We start from the raw sequence: 16036 nt of genomic DNA, 5'->3' as shown, positions 1-16036 counted from the left end.
CATACTTATCTGACCGCTACCATTTTGTCTATTTAAATGGAGAAAAATCGATCATAATTCCAGTAAACTATGGAGTGCCGCAAGGATCTGTGTTAGGCCCTCTGTTATTCTCAATATATATGATGCCACTTGGAAATATTATAAGGAAACATGGAATTAGTTTCCATTGTTATGCTGATGACACTCAAATATATATTTCATCACGGCCGGATGAAAACGCTAAATTATCCAAATTGACAGAGTGTGTTAAAGATATAAAAGATTGGATGACGCGTAATTTTCTTTTATTAAATCCAGACAAGACAGAGGTAATACTTATCGGTTCAAAAAACCGCCCACAGAACCTCTCACAATACAACTTTGACATCGTAGGATGTCCTGTTACTTTATCCTCTACAGTAAAAGACCTGGGTGTTATACTCGATTGTAACCTGTCTTTTGAAAATCATATTTCGTATGTTACAAAAACAGCCTTTTTCCACCTTAGAAACATTGCTAAGCTACGTAATATCCTATCAGTTTCTGATGCAGAAAAGTTAGTTCATGCATTCATGACCTCGAGACTAGATTACTGTAATGCTTTATTAGCCGGTTGTCCTGCATCCTCAATAAACAAGCTACAGTTAGTCCAAAATGCAGCTGCTAGAGTTCTTACTAGATCAAGAAAATATGATCATATAACACCGATTTTATCATCACTACATTGGCTACCTATAAAGTTCCGTATTAATTATAAGGTATTGCTACTGACTTATAAAGCCCTAAACGGCTTAGCTCCAGTCTATTTAACGGATCTTCTATCACCCTATAATCCATCGCGCTCTTTAAGATCAATAAATTCAAGGCTTTTGGTCATACCTAGGATATCCAGATCAACCAAAGGAGGGAGAGCATTTTCACATTTGGCTCCAAAACTCTGGAATAGCCTTCCTGATACTGTTCGTTGCTCGGACTCACTCTCCCAGTTTAAAACTAGATTAAAGACGCATCTTTTCACCCAGGCATTCATATAATATTGTTAATCTCACAGTTTCAAACTACAATCCGGCCTCTAGTTCATAAATGCCAGAGGAGAACTGGCCCCCGACTGAGCCTGGGTTCTCCCAAGGTTTTTTTTTTCTCCATTAGGTCACCTGATGGAGTTTTAGGACACCATTAGGTCACTTGATGGAGTTTTTTCGGTTCCTTGCCACTGTTGCCTTTGGCTTGCTCAGTTGGGGATATTTTGGGGATATTTAATTTTATTCTATCAATCAATAAATTTCACTAGAAACAAACTTTGTTGTATTATTTTATTTTAATACTGTGAAGCTGCTTTGATACAATCTGTATTGTGAAAAGCTCTATACAAATATACTTGATTTGATTTGATTTGATTTGATTTGTTTATTACTAAATAAAATAAATTTAGTTTTATCTATATTTAGTGACAGTTTATTAACATCAAACCATTTTTTTAATGTTTTCATTTCTGCTTCCACTGTGTCCAGAAGCTGTCCCAAATTCTGATTGGAACAAAATAAAGTTGTATCATCAGCAAATAAAACACAATTTAATTGAGTAGACACATTACAAATGTCATTGATATATAATAAAAATAGCTTTGGTCCAAGGACTGATCCTTGTGGAACCCCACAAGCGACCCTCTGAAGCTGTGACCTGTCATTGGTGAACTGCACAAACTGAAATCTATTCCTGAGATAGTCACTAATCCATCTTTGTGCAACGCCCCTGATGCCATATACTTCAAGCTTTTTTAATAATATTTTATGATCAATGGTATCAAATGCTTTTTTTAAGTCTATAAAAATTCCAACTGAGTAATTTTTATTTTCTATTGCAGAGGTCAGTTTTTCAACCAGCTCTAATACAGCCATTTCCGTGGATCGATTTGCTTGGAAGCCATATTGATGATCGTTTAATAGTTTATATTTTTCAATGAAACTGTCTAATCTTGTTTCAAATAGTTTTTCTAATATTTTTGAAAATTGTGGAAGGAGGGAAATTGGTCTGTAATTTGAGAATAAATGGCTGTCACCATTTTTGTAGATGGGGATGACTTTAGCTATTTTATGTCATTTTGATACGAATACAAGTGTTTCTGGTAGAAATATAATGGCCACAATGTGAGGTCACCCCAGCTAGAAATGTTATTAGACATAAACTTCATCGTTTAGACGTCAAATTTTGGTTGAAAATGAAAATTGGGTTGATGTGTTAGGCCGGCTACACACTGGCTGCGTGGTGTGTCCGTTTTTATTTTTTATTTTATTTTTGACTCTTGATGTTTTAATGTTAGATCATGTCATCTACTTGATGATGATGATGATAACGATATAATCATGTAGTGCTCTGATCAGATGATCTCTTCTAAACTGTCATGTGTGTTATTAATTTAATTGATTCATCATACAATTGATTATAGTAATGTTTCTACAGTATGACATCCAAAAGTGTTTTAATAAAATAAACTGTATAATTACCAGTTGCAATTATAACTGTATAAGTTCCAGCATAGGTGCCTTCTGCTCTGGCATTGTCTGGTCTGTCTAATGTGTTAATTATGTATGGTGTCGAGTGCAAGGTGCGCACAATACTTTTTTTCTTTTTGCATCCTTTTCCTTCATCTGAAAAACAAAAAACAAACAAAAAAAATTAGCTTTAATGCAGTGCACATATGACATTGTTATTGGTTTTTATTGTGGCTTGTTATCTGTTTAATCCTGCTATCGGACCCTGTCTTGACTAGGTCTCACTTGTAAAAGAGGTTTTAACCTCAATGTGACTTTCCTAGTTAAATAAAGGTTAAGACATATACAGACAGCCTACACAATCACGTGAATGTCTCTAAAAAGCCTAAATAAAAGCTAATGTGATCTTCTGGATCATAACAATCTGTTATGCTTGTGTCTCTTGTGTATGGATACGTCCAGAAAACATTTTCGTGGAGTTATAAAACTTGGACCTTTTAGGGTTTAGCGCTGTTATCCTTCCGACTGGCAGGAGTGTGTAGTGGGTGTGGCCAAATTATCACATATCACTATCAGATCTATTCAAAACTTTTCAAGCAAAGGTTTTAGCCAGGAATGGGTAAACGCTGTCCTGGAGGGCCACTGTCATGCAGAGTTTAGCTCCAAACCTGATAAACTCTCCTGCCTGTAGCTTTCTAGTAATCCTGGAGACATTGATTAGCTGTGTTTGATGAGGGTCCCAGATAGCAAGCAACCATCAAAACAATGTTAAATCAATGTTAATGTGTCAATGTTAACTGCACTGAATCAACGTCACTTTTGTACCCGCAATTAAAGTGTGAACTCGTAAATAAAGTCTATAGTCTAAATATATGCAGCGACCCATGTGGCGTTTCCTGATGGATCGAGGTCGCTCCTCAACTTCCTTTTCTATGTGCAATTAACACAAGCTCTAAGCGTGTGCGAGTATGTGCCTATAGCAGGGGTCCTCAACTCTGGACCACGAGATCCACTGGACTGGCTCACACAGACTGGTTTATCATCACAAATATTATCTACAAAAAAGCTCTTTAAATAGATTTGTCAGTCTATGACATTTTGATACTTGTACAGTTTGTTGTCAGAATCAGAATCAGAAAGAGCTTTATTGCCAGGTATGTTTGCACATACGAGGAATTTGTTTTGTTGACAGAAGCTTCCACAGTTCAAACAGAATAACTGTGTCACAGTGTCTGGTTTGTGTTCCCTGGTTACCACTAGATGTCCTTATTTCCCCACTATCCTTGTCTGTACTAATCACTGTCATTGTACTCAGCTGTCCCCCATCATCATTGTTCCCAGCTGTTCCCTGTTTCATTGTTAGTTCTGTGTATATCTATATCCTGGTTGTTTCAGTGTTTGTCACGGAGTCCTTGTTTGTATCACACCACTTCCAAGTTCTGTTCTTGCCGTTGTCTTGTGCCTGTTTATGTTGGATTGCTCTATTGGATATTGACCTATGCCTGGACTTGACCACTGATTTTGGATTTACCCTTAATAAATAAATATACTACTGCATATTGGATCTCTCTGTTTCCCTGTGTGGATCGTGACAAACTGTGACAGGACACAGATAATAAAATAATAAAAATATAATTAGTAAAATACACAATAAACAAAAAATAGATTTAAAAAAAAAAACAATATACAAAAAAAAAGACAATAGATGGTATGTACATGTAGCGTTGCGGTGCGAGTGTAAGAAAATTGAGAAAGGTTTACCACACTTTTAACAGAAATGGCAATATATGATCGACTACGCCACCCCGGAAAACCAGGGAAATAGCCCAAAGGGCACACAGGTTCATCTTGAGTGAGTGGGTGAAAAGACATGAGTCATATATAGAAAAATAGCAAAGTTTTATTTTGTTCGTCAATGTTGAATAAATAGTTAGGAATTCAAAGTTAAAACTCAGACACTGGCATTATAAATGATGAACACCATCAATCCGAATCTACTCAAACACACACACACAGCAAATAATACTCAATTTAAAGAAACTAATAAAAAAGGGGAAAAGTATCTGGAGGTAAGGGCCAGCTGCCAAATTGGAAAATAACGTGAAGGTTAGATGCCAGAAGACAGCACTAGGTGTGAGCACACCACACATATGGCAGCTTCGCCTTCACCCTCCAGAAACCCCCAGCTCCTGCAACAAAGAAAACAATAAGAAACACACCACAAACATAAACACAATCCCAGAAGATGAGATGTCAAATACTTCAAGGATTTAAACCACTTAACCTAGAATTAGGACTCACAATACCACATAAAACAAGTTCACTCAGTTTTAGTGATCAAAAATACGACACGAAATAAACAAAAAGAACAAAAACAAATAATCATACATACATGTTTATGAATCAATGGAGTCCAATAGACGGCGACCAAAAGAGACAGCCAGCCAGCTTACACAAGACTAAACAAGATGCTTAAGTCAGATGAAGTGCACAATCGTCACAAGCGACGTGCGACAGAAACACAGAAGCTAAAAGTTACTATCTTGATGGATGTCGAGGCAAAAGAGCGAAGCAGTCGAAATTATACACGATCACAGTTCAGCATTGATACTCGATTCTCACGAATAGCCCAAGAGACCCTCAGTTATGCAGGAGGGGCCTGCCGAGCAGAAAGATAATATTAAAAACAGAAACAAATTATTAATACACAAAACTATAATCTTACGTACCGCGGGATGCTCACGGCACATACTGCTTCGTAGTCGCGCACCATAATGTAATACAGCCGCTCAGTCAGGAACATGCTATCAATGCCACTGAAGACTAGACAGATCATAAATTGCCAACCACGGCCAATTTCTTCTCATTAACAAAAAGGCTACACATACCTGTAAGGAGTGGGCAGCAAACACACAGCAGGTATGGCGTTATTTTTTAGTCAAAAGTTATGAGCGTGTAAGACATGCTCACGAGCACATTATGTTATTTCACACGCGCAAAAATGAACCTTCAGCTGGCATGATAAAAGTACTCGCGCACAAATTCAACAACCGAGAGGAATCCTGCTCGCGCGCAGTGGGCTTCTGCTCGCGGAATGCTGTTTTGCTCGCGCAGTGGATTTCTGCTCGCTCAGCTGATTTCTGCTCCCTCGAGTCTACATTCCATTCGAGCAGGATTCCACTGTACAAGCAGAGTTAACCTATGAGAGTATGCCAGGTGCTCGCTCGCAGCTACCTGTACACCTCTCGGTTGTTGAATTTGTGCGCGAGTACTTTTATCATGCCAGCTGAAGGTTCATTTTTGCGCGTGTGAAATAACATAATGTGCTCGTGAGCATGTCTTACACGCTCATAACTTTTGACTAAAAAATAACGCCATAGCAGGCGGGGAAAACCCCTTACCGTCTAAGCCTGACAGCGAGAGAAATTCATATAAACCGCCTGCACAAAACGAGAAGCACGAGTTCACAACAAACAATAAGATACCTGCGGCAACCACGGATGACGTCACAAGGGCGATACCAAGACGCATGCCAAGTGGCCACCACACATCCCTTATATATCAAACAAGAAAGGGGAGGGGGCTTAATAAACTAAGCACATGTTATGACCCGTGAGGTCTGTGTGCGTGTTTTGTGTGTTGCTGTGGGTGTTTTCTGTTTCTCTTCTGCAGGTGTCCCGTGTTTTGAGTTTGGCGCGGTGAGAATCCCGCAGCTGAAGCGGATCAGTGGCAATTAGTGGGGTGTATAAGTTGAGCTAGTGAAGTGCTCTCGAGTCTCTCACTTTTCCTGGGCAGCTCGCGTCAGACAGTTTGGACTACTGTGTGGATTACTGTGTGGATTACTGTGTGGTTGGAAGCGCGATCTGCTGGGTGCTGATAGCGTCTCCCCGCGCTGTCTGTCAAGTGACTTTGTGGAGGCAGCTGTCGGACCGGGGTTCCCGATCAGCTGGAAGTCAGCGTGGCGAGCGGCGGGCAATCTCCTCGTGCGTTTCAGTAACGCGATGGGAGCCGTGGAGACTGTATATTGTGCTGCACTTTTTTATTGAGGTTTTTTTTTGTAGTTTATTTTACATAAGGCTGAAATAAATAAATGCATGAACTTGACACATGTTTTGAGTCATCCTTGGTTTTTCCATCCTGGGTATATATATATTGTAGCAACAATGACATCTGCTTCTCGCATTAAGTGATCATATGGGAAGACACATCGTCATCGTGTCCGTACTGGTTAATAATTGCCCCACGAGGAGCAATTTGCCAGCGCCAGTTCGGCTGGCCTTGTAACATTTCACACACACACACACACCCACACACCCACACAACATTCATGGAGCTTTTCAGAGAAAAGTACCCCTAAGATGTTTGATATGTATTCCTATGTTTCTCAAAGTGTCGTCACTTGCCATAACAGAAACACTGACAACTTTATTGTGTGTTTAATCAAACTTTATTTGTGTGTAATTATGCATATAAATGTAACGTTATGTTTCCCCAAGCTTTACCTGTCATAAGTGATATCTCTGTAATCCTCTCCATCTCACAGAGACGAATTTTGACTGCAAAGTACAATAATATGCATTTGTTCCAGGAAATATCATATTTCTTAATATGATCCTTTCCCTCATAAAACACATGGTCAAAGGAGGCGTGTTTTTCTTCACACAAAGATAATTTTTCCCGCTTCAGGAAAGGCAATCTGATTTGCTGAGCCTCGGAGAGAAGGCGTAAACAGAGGTCTGTTAAAAGGCAGAAACCCCCTCTGATTCCTCTCTGATCCCTGCTCTCCTCTTCTCTTCTCCGGTCGTTCTCATCCCTGACCTCTCACCCTTCCTCCGGTTGGACCGGCCTCGCCTTGGCCTCTGGGACACATGGCCCGCGTCATGTAAAAGCCTGCCGTCTTTGTAACCAAGATTTGCAACCTCTCCCGTCCCGGGAGATGAACTTTCTCGGTAACATTACAGTCAGTAAGCCTTTCAAACTTCCGCGGCACTGGAAGACGCAGCAGAAACAGGACCACCCTCGCTTTCCTGCCTCAGCCTCACCAGAAAAAGCACAGAATTCTGCAAGTATATTGAGTTGATAAAAGCTGTTTTCCCGGTGTCTCGTGAATCTAGGTTTCTGTATGTAATAATTACTAGCTTTTCTTTCTTTCTTTCTTCCTTTCTTTCTTTCTTTCATTTCATGTTATCCTGATCACGTATTTTCTTGTTTGGTTAAATGTGTGTTTGTTTTATGGTTTGTATTTTTTACGTACGTTTGTATTTGTAGCTCATATAATCTTTAGTTTTACATGTATTAAAATCCATATATCCTTTTAACTGTCTCTGTATTTGAAAGCCCACTTTTATAAAGTCAATGAGACGAAAGATCTTGCTACACGCTCGATAGACTACAGTGAGTAGTTTTAATTAATAAACTCAGAAGGTTTGATGTCCGTGGCCAGGAGATCAAACTTTCGCGGAGTTTGTAAAGAGATACCCCTTCTTAACTGTGATAATCTCACCTTTATTCGCTGGACGAATAACGATTAGATCAGTTACAGAACAAGGTAATCTCTATAATTGATAAAATAAATGTACATGCGACTTATGAATTATGACCATGAGTCATAATTATTAATATTTCCAAAATTCCCTATATTCTTGAGCTAATTCAAATTAACCCAAAGTCGTATTCGTTACAATATATATCTGTTTGTTAGTCCCACACCCCTAGACAAGCTGGGGACTTAACACACAGGTGAATGATATTCTCATAAGTGGATTCAGTCACCCTGCTACATACAGGTATGTATGTACAAATGCAAGGACATGTAAATAAGACGTGTGGTGTGTTAAATAAATAAATGTATAAATAGTGTTTAAATATTGCACGTTTATTGCCAAGTGCAGGCATTAACTGTTCATGAGGTGGATTGCCTGAGGGAAGAAACTGTACCTGTGCCTGGCCGTTCTGGTGCTCAGAGCTCTGTAGCGTAGAATAAGTAGGTGAATTGGGACACAGCATAAGTCTCATAAATCATGGAAATTTATGTTAATGGCAGGGAAAGAGTTAATTCCAAAAATTAGACCCCTGGGTGTGAGGGGTCCAGGGTGATTCTGCCAGCTCTTTACTCACTCTGGATGAGTACAGTTCTTGGAGAGTGGGGAAGGGTGTACCAGTGATTCTCTCAGCAGACTATCCGCTGTAGTCTTCTGAGATCTGATAGCTGAGCTGAACCAGTTAGTTCTAGAAGTGCAGAGGATTCAGTGACTTTAGAGTATACTTGTATCAGCAGCTCCTGTGACAGGTTGAACTTCTTCAGCTGGTGAAGGAAGTATATGTGGAACTCCTACTTCAGATCCTGAGAGATGGTGGTGCCCAGGAACCTGAATGACTCCACTGCTTCCACAGTGCTGTTCATGATGGTGAGAGGGGGGGAGTGCAGGGGGTTTCTCCTAAAGTCCACAATCATCTCCACTGTTTTGAGTGTGTTAAGCTCAAGGTTGTTATAACTGCACCAGACAGCCAGCTGTTCAACCTCCAGTCTGTAAGCAGACTCATCACCGTCCTGGTTGAGGCCGATAAGTGTTGTGTCGTCTGCAAACTTCACGAGTTTGACAGAGAGGTCTTTTGCGGTGCAGTCGTTGGTGTACAGGGAGAAGAGCAGTGGGGAGAGAACCCACTCCTGGGGGGCGCCAGTGCTGATTATGCAGGTGTGGATGAGAATTTTCCCAGCCTCACTAACTGTTGCCTGTCTGTCAGGATGTTGGTGATCCACTGACAGATGGAGGCGAGCACAGGGAGCTGGGTTAGTTTGGACAGGAGGATGTTTGGAAGGCCGAGTTGAAGTCCACAAACAGGATCCTCACATAAGTCCCAGGTTTGTCCAGATGTTGTAGGATATGATGCAGTCAGGTGGTGCCAGAGACAGTCCAATGGTAGGACTGTATACTGGTATGCAACCCATTCGAAATGCAAACCTCAAAAACGGTCTGTGAAGGGGGACAATCTGGATATGAAATGCATCTTTCAGATCCACTGAGAAAAAAACAAGCCCCTGGGCATACTAGCGTGAGGATTCGTTTCAAAGTTAGCATCTTGAACAGCCATTTCGTGAGGGCGTAGTTCAGATGTCTGAGGACTGTGATGGGCCTGATGCCGCCATCCTTCTTGGGAACGAGGAAGTAACAGCCATAGAAGCCTGACAGCATTTTCACCAGTAAGCTCAGTACTTCAGTGTGGAGGACGTGAGCCATGTTGCTCTTCAATGAAGTATTGACTCTGCCTGCGAAGCGGGGGGGGTCTGTGAGCGAATTGGAGCGAGTAACCTCATGTCATCATGTCCAGAACCCATTTTTACACACCGGGGATATCTTTCCAAGCCTTAGCCCGGGTGGCTAAGGGCTGAATTAGTTAAGACAGCAGATCACCACGCTAGGTCGGGGACTGGTGATCATAGAAGTAGCGTTTGGCCAGGCGGAGGCGCGGCTTACGGCTTTGCTTCGGGGCCTTGGTCGCTGCTGAGCTGCAGAACGCGAGCGCAGAGAGGCGAGACTTGCGCTTTGCCATGAGTGTTCATCCTTGATGAATGCGGCTTGCGTGGGCACAACCCTGGCAAGTGACTTTGTCGCGGGGCTGTAAAACAACCACTGGCTAAAGATGCTCTTTAGAGAGTGATATGCTCAATAATTGTCCCTGATAGCCACAGGGAAGAGAAATCTTTTTAAGCTGCAGACCCTTAAGCACTGTGCTTGCTCCAGCAGGAGAGTGAGACACGCGGGACATAGGCTGGCATGGGCTCACTTAGCCCCTAGTGGTCCGCAAATGCAGCTAGGTGGAGCTCGCGCGCTCCCAGAGAGAGGGCTAGTCTTTGATAAATGTGGCTTGCGTGAGCGCAACCCTAGCAAGTGACACACTCAGAGGCGCACCGCTTTAAGAATAGACGGCGGCGAAAGACGTTCTAATGAGTCTCAACTGATAATCACAGCGGAGAACATCACACTTAGCACTGTCCTCAGCTGAGCATAGTCAGCGTTGTGCTCGCTCTCACTGTTTTTGGAAATTTCCTGCTACAGAGATAGTGAGACGCGCGGGAAATAGACCGGCGTGAGCTCACTTAGTCCCGTTTATTCAGCCCTGTTTCGGTGCTGAAGAATGAGGGGAAGAGTTGCTGAATCATTTCATAATTGATGAACCTTACACAGTTATTGAAGCAAATCACCACTGAACTGAATTGATCTGAATAATGACTCTATTGTCTTTACAGGAGTCAGGAGAATCTGTTTGCATCATTATTTTCCTGTTTATCCCAGTGAAGCTGCTCTGAATCAGTCTGTACTGTATAAAGTACTATATTGTACTATCATTTTATTTTTTTCATCAGAACAACTTTAAGAAATCCTTAGAATTATATTGAAAATGCTGGATCTTATGCTGTAGAATCACAGGGTGGCTGTAATCAATACGGTAAATCAAACTCAGAGATTAGAATATAAATGAGTTCAGTCATTCAGGTCAAATGATGATTATGTCGAAACATAACCAACACCACCTGATCACCTTTTCTCTTGTCTGGTTGTTACAACCCAGTTATGCTTAAAACGGAGAAGTCTTTCCTTTGAGTTTTCCGCGTACAGATGACACCGTTGTTAAAACGCTCCCCATTCACACGGATCCGCAAAAACGACTAAAAACTGTATTCTGCTGCCAGGCCATCAGATGGCGATGAAACACTATAGACTGAACACGTAATACGCATGTGCATGACCTTATCGTCTTCAGAGATTCACATTTTGATTGTTTATGAGGAGACCGTTTTCAAAAACTTGCACTTTGAAACCCGTTTTCAAACATTTGCGTTTTCAGGCCCCAAAACACCATTGTTGTGCAAATGAACGTAAAAAGTTGTGACACCCTTATTTTAACACTTTTGAGTGTGGTCTGAAATAAATTCCCAGGAGAGTTAATTTAACACTGGAGTTTTTGCTGTGTATATATAGATGAAGTGTGATCTTGACACATCTGTCCGTGCAACACTTCTAGAGGTTGTGAATTTGTGGTTTCACAAGCACAAACTTAGTAGCCTAATAAAAGCTTCATGGTGCACACCCATATAGCAACACAATGTGTTAGTGATGTGATGGGGAAAAAAAAGTGTAACTGAAAAAGAAAAGAAATAGACACATAAAAATTACTCTGAGGACACTGTATTGGGTCACTTAAAAATAACTATATTTCATTATGTTGAAATTGTTTTCTCTGACAAATACTCAGTAGCTACAATAGCTGGGTTTCCATCCACACGTAAAGTTTATAAATGTTGCGTTTCCATCATTCGTTTCTGATGCGGTACTTCAAAATATGCATAAAAACAGGGTGATGGAAACATTGCTAATGAGAGGAAAAATATATGTTTGTAATGATTTGTGTGGATCTGTTCATTTTAAAGCACTTTGTTCAGTGTCAAACATAATACTTCTTTATGGACTTGGTTGGTTTCTGGACTCCACTGTACAGTTCAGCTCACTTTCTGATCCAGAGCTTTTCAAAGTCAACACAGTTTTACACCAGAGATCTTTCTGATCGCTTCTTCAGCTGTGTCATAGAGTCAGGACTAAACACTGAGTTGAAGAGATCAGAGGAAGTTACCAACCAGAGGAGGAGCTGATGATGTTTAAAGGAAGAGCTGTAACTATATATAATGAAGAGAAAGACTGACAGAAACACAAAATGGCTGATAAGTGTGATCTGTGTCTGCTGGGACTGATCATTCTCTCTTCACTTCTCACAGGTAAAGAAATCTGTATTTTCTCTAAAGACATTTAGTGGAATTAGTCTGGAAAGAGTTCATTTGAACATGCTCAGTTTATTCTTGCACACATTCACGTTGTGATCTCAGAGTTGTGTATTGATACACACAGATCATACTGTATTATTCCTGATACTGGACATAGTGTCACTCAAACATCTGATGATGAAGAATTATCTTCATATTAAGAGTGTAAGGGTGGATTTCCTGCAGAGGTTCAAGCTGCAAGACTGCCGAATGACTAAAGAAAAGTTGTCAGCAAGATGGTAGAAAACTGTACATTTCTTGTCTATTCCACCCACTGCTACTTATACCAACGACGGAAATAAGCGCAGTTTCAATAGATTAATATGTGGGAGAGCGTTGCTATAGAGCAGTGGTCGGGAACCTATGGCTCGCGAGCCACACCTGGCTCTTTGGCAAAAATCATGTGGCTCGCGAGGTCTCTCACCCTTTACCAACAAACCATCGATGAAACAATTAAAACACATCAACAGAGATCGGCTCTCTGCAGAAAAAGCAGCCAATTACAATTCCCTTGTTGTAGTACAGCCTACTGAAGTTAATGAAAAGTTTATGATAATAATAATATTAAAGTTGTGCCGGCAAAAGTGCGTGTTCAGTGCTGTTCGCGAGTGTCACGAGTCACCACAGCAATCAACTAACCGCTTACGTTTCTGTGCTAGCCTAACCTAACAGCTCCTGCACTGGGATTCAAGCTGGCGAAAACATTCTAGAACAGCAGCGGAAATGTAAAAGTAGGCTTTATAAACTTTAATATATCAATTTATTGAAACGGGTGCTTTGCTGTGCAAAGAGACATTTCACCCGCTGGTACTTTCACTTTTGCGCAGAGACCCTTTATGTCCGTATGTGTCGTATTTTTGATAATCCGCGCAGATTTCAGTTGACGATTCTGTTTAAAGTTATTAATAACAAAACATGAATGGATGAGAAAGAAAAGAACAGGATGTGCTTTATATTGAAAATAAACATTAAAAGCGCGATAAGTCGCGAAAGAGAACTGAACTCTACTGACAGGATGCTGTGCGCGCGCTCCGAGCGCAACACGGACAAGCATAGTAGCCTTTGTCTTCGGCTGCGCGCCTAAACGGCCAAATAAACACAGAAATACATCAAAATGCCAAGTCGAGTATTCACGTAAACACAGCAGATAGTACTGTGTGCATTCACTCTCTCACACACACACACACACACACACACACACACACACACACACACACACACACACACACTCTAACAGGCGCACATATCTTTGTGGGGACTCTCCATAGACGTAATGGTTTTTATACAGTACAAACAGTATATTCTGTCCCCTTACACTAACCCTACCCCTAAACCTACCCATCACAGGAGACATTCTGCATTTTTACATTTTCAAAAAAATATCATTTAGTATGTTTATTAACCCATTTCCCTCATGGGGACCGCTGGCTGGTCCCCACAATGGAGGTGATCTCAGGTTTTACTATCCTTGTGGGGCCATTTGGTTCCCACAATGTAATATAAACAAAAACACACACACACACACACACACACACACACACACACACACACACACAGGTGTGTTTACTCTTTACGTTTTATGTACTAAAAATGTTTTTCTTATTCTAAAGTTAATAATTTTATACATTTGGATTATTGAAATAAATAATATGTACTGTAACTGCATTCACGTCTTTTCTTTTAGTGTCATTACTGCAAATTTATGTGGCATTATTGCAAAAACAAGACACTTCAAAAGACCTCAAATAACAACAAAGAAATACTGATTTAATGTATTTTAAAATATTTAAATATATATATTCATGACAAAAGCTGTTATAAGAGCAGTCCGTCACATCCCAAAAACTGAATGGATCTCTACGGCGCCTCTGCTGGAAGTGTATGGTAATTACACTTTTTGGCAAAACTATATTATCTGCAAAAAAGATTCTAACCAGCAGATGAAGAATTATGCATCTCACACCTAGAACAATATCCAGAAACAACTCAGATTTAATTTCGATCATCATTAATGTGTTTTTTTTTTTTCATAAAAAGGTAATATTTCATTTGCATGCTAATGGTGTAGCTGAGGTATTTTGCAGTAAATAGACACAAAAGTACTTAAAATCTCCCAAACACAGCATTAATGTATAGATGAGAAGTAAACCAAAAAAAAATATATTATGTGTATTATTAAAAATGTAAAAAAAAAAAAAAAAATCACTCTATACATTTTTGGGGTCATATTTGGACTACATATCAAATGCACTGAGTGTAAACAGGAAACTAGAGACATATGATGAAAAGTTGGTTCAGTCCTGTGTCTGCTGGGAAACTTCCTGCTAAAACTGTATAAGAATGTTTAGAGAGTGTTATCCTTCCTTTTAGGAGAACATTCTGGTAACAAAAATAAAGTTATATACAGAAAACATTACAAGAACGTAAGATAATGCTCTCAAAACATTCATAGAACAACAACATTTCTATCTGGGATGAGCTCATATTGTCAAGTCAAGTCACCTTCATTTCTATAGCGCTTTTAACAATATTGATATCGAGATCATAGTATGAGCACACAGTGAATGCGCAGTGAGTAAAAGAACTACAAATAACCTTTATCTTTTGTTTGTTTGTTTTGTTGTACTGGTGGTGTAAAGGAATACAAATATTCTCTTAGCATGTTTAATCATATTGTATTAAATGATTTGTTAATGCACTATTTTGTCATGACTTTTACTTGAGAGGGCCCTAATCATGATCAAATTCACTGTTAACTACTTCCCAAACTCAGCTCATGATTGATCATAAACTCACTATCAAACACACAACGAGTGTTCAGCTCAGTGAAGTGATGTTGTGTGGTCAGAGAACAGAAGTACAGTATCATCACGACTGTGTCTGGATGGAGAGTGAACTACTGATCCCAGCAAACCTTCCCTGAGTTTTGCTCCTTCCTTTGGGAACTGTTCCACAAATATTCTTTGTGGGTTTTGAATTGTTATTTTGTATTTAGCTGTGCATAAGTCACAGTAGGGTGAGTTTGAAGGAAAGAGAGAAACACAGAACAGATAAAGAGCTTTTAAGGTCAGTTATTAGTGTATTTTCTACGGTTGAAGAGGAGGATCAACTAATCCTGTGCCGTCCAGTAATGTTTATGACTAAGCTGAAATCAAGAGTTCAAGATATGATAATATTACATTATTTACATTTGTTTCAGAGTCAGGGTATTTCTTATTCCTTCTTAAAGAGGCGTTTGATTTGGTTTATCCATAAATGTTAATGAATGCATTAACTATCAAACACTGGAAAAAAACTGTATGATTTGAATCTTCTGCTTATTATGCAAGTATGGTTTATGCTTTTCATTTATTAATATCATAATGATCACTGAGATATACTGTGTTTCAGGTATCAGTGGAGTGGAGGATCATGTGTACATCAGTTCTGGTGAAAATGTGCGTCTGTCCTGTAATAATGCTCTTTCTGGCTGCAAATCTAAAACTACATGGACCTACTATAACAGATTCAGACATACAGCAGCAGTTGAACTGATTAAATTAGGGATAAAGAAGAAAGACACAGAGAAACACGAGAGACTGAGTCTGGAGTCTGACTGCTCTCTGAACATCAAGAACGTCACAGAAGAAGATTATGGATTATACAGCTGCCGGCAATATGTGAATGACAGACAACCAGGAACTGATGCACTTGTTTATCTGCATATTCTTCATGGTAAGTTTATGATTATCTGGTCAATTTAAAAAGG

General features: G+C 40.0%; 1 protein-coding gene across 1 annotated transcript in view; it reads left to right on the top strand.

Moving 5' to 3' along the window:
- Nucleotides 1-12143: 12143 nt before the first annotated feature.
- The window catches only part of LOC311074188 (uncharacterized protein), a 47642-nt gene continuing 43749 nt past the window's right edge, over nt 12144-16036 (top strand). The window contains exons 1-2 of the mRNA XM_084100587.1: nt 12144-12243; nt 15679-16002. Of these exons, the coding sequence (XP_083956713.1) occupies nt 12183-12243; nt 15679-16002 (385 nt within the window). The 5' untranslated portion in view covers nt 12144-12182. The remainder of the gene's footprint in view (nt 12244-15678; nt 16003-16036) is intronic.

This window comes from Abramis brama (genome assembly GCF_963993115.1).
Source record: "Abramis brama genome assembly, chromosome: 1".
NCBI lineage: Eukaryota > Metazoa > Chordata > Actinopteri > Cypriniformes > Leuciscidae > Abramis > Abramis brama.
This window is presented reverse-complemented; position numbering and strand designations above follow the sequence as displayed.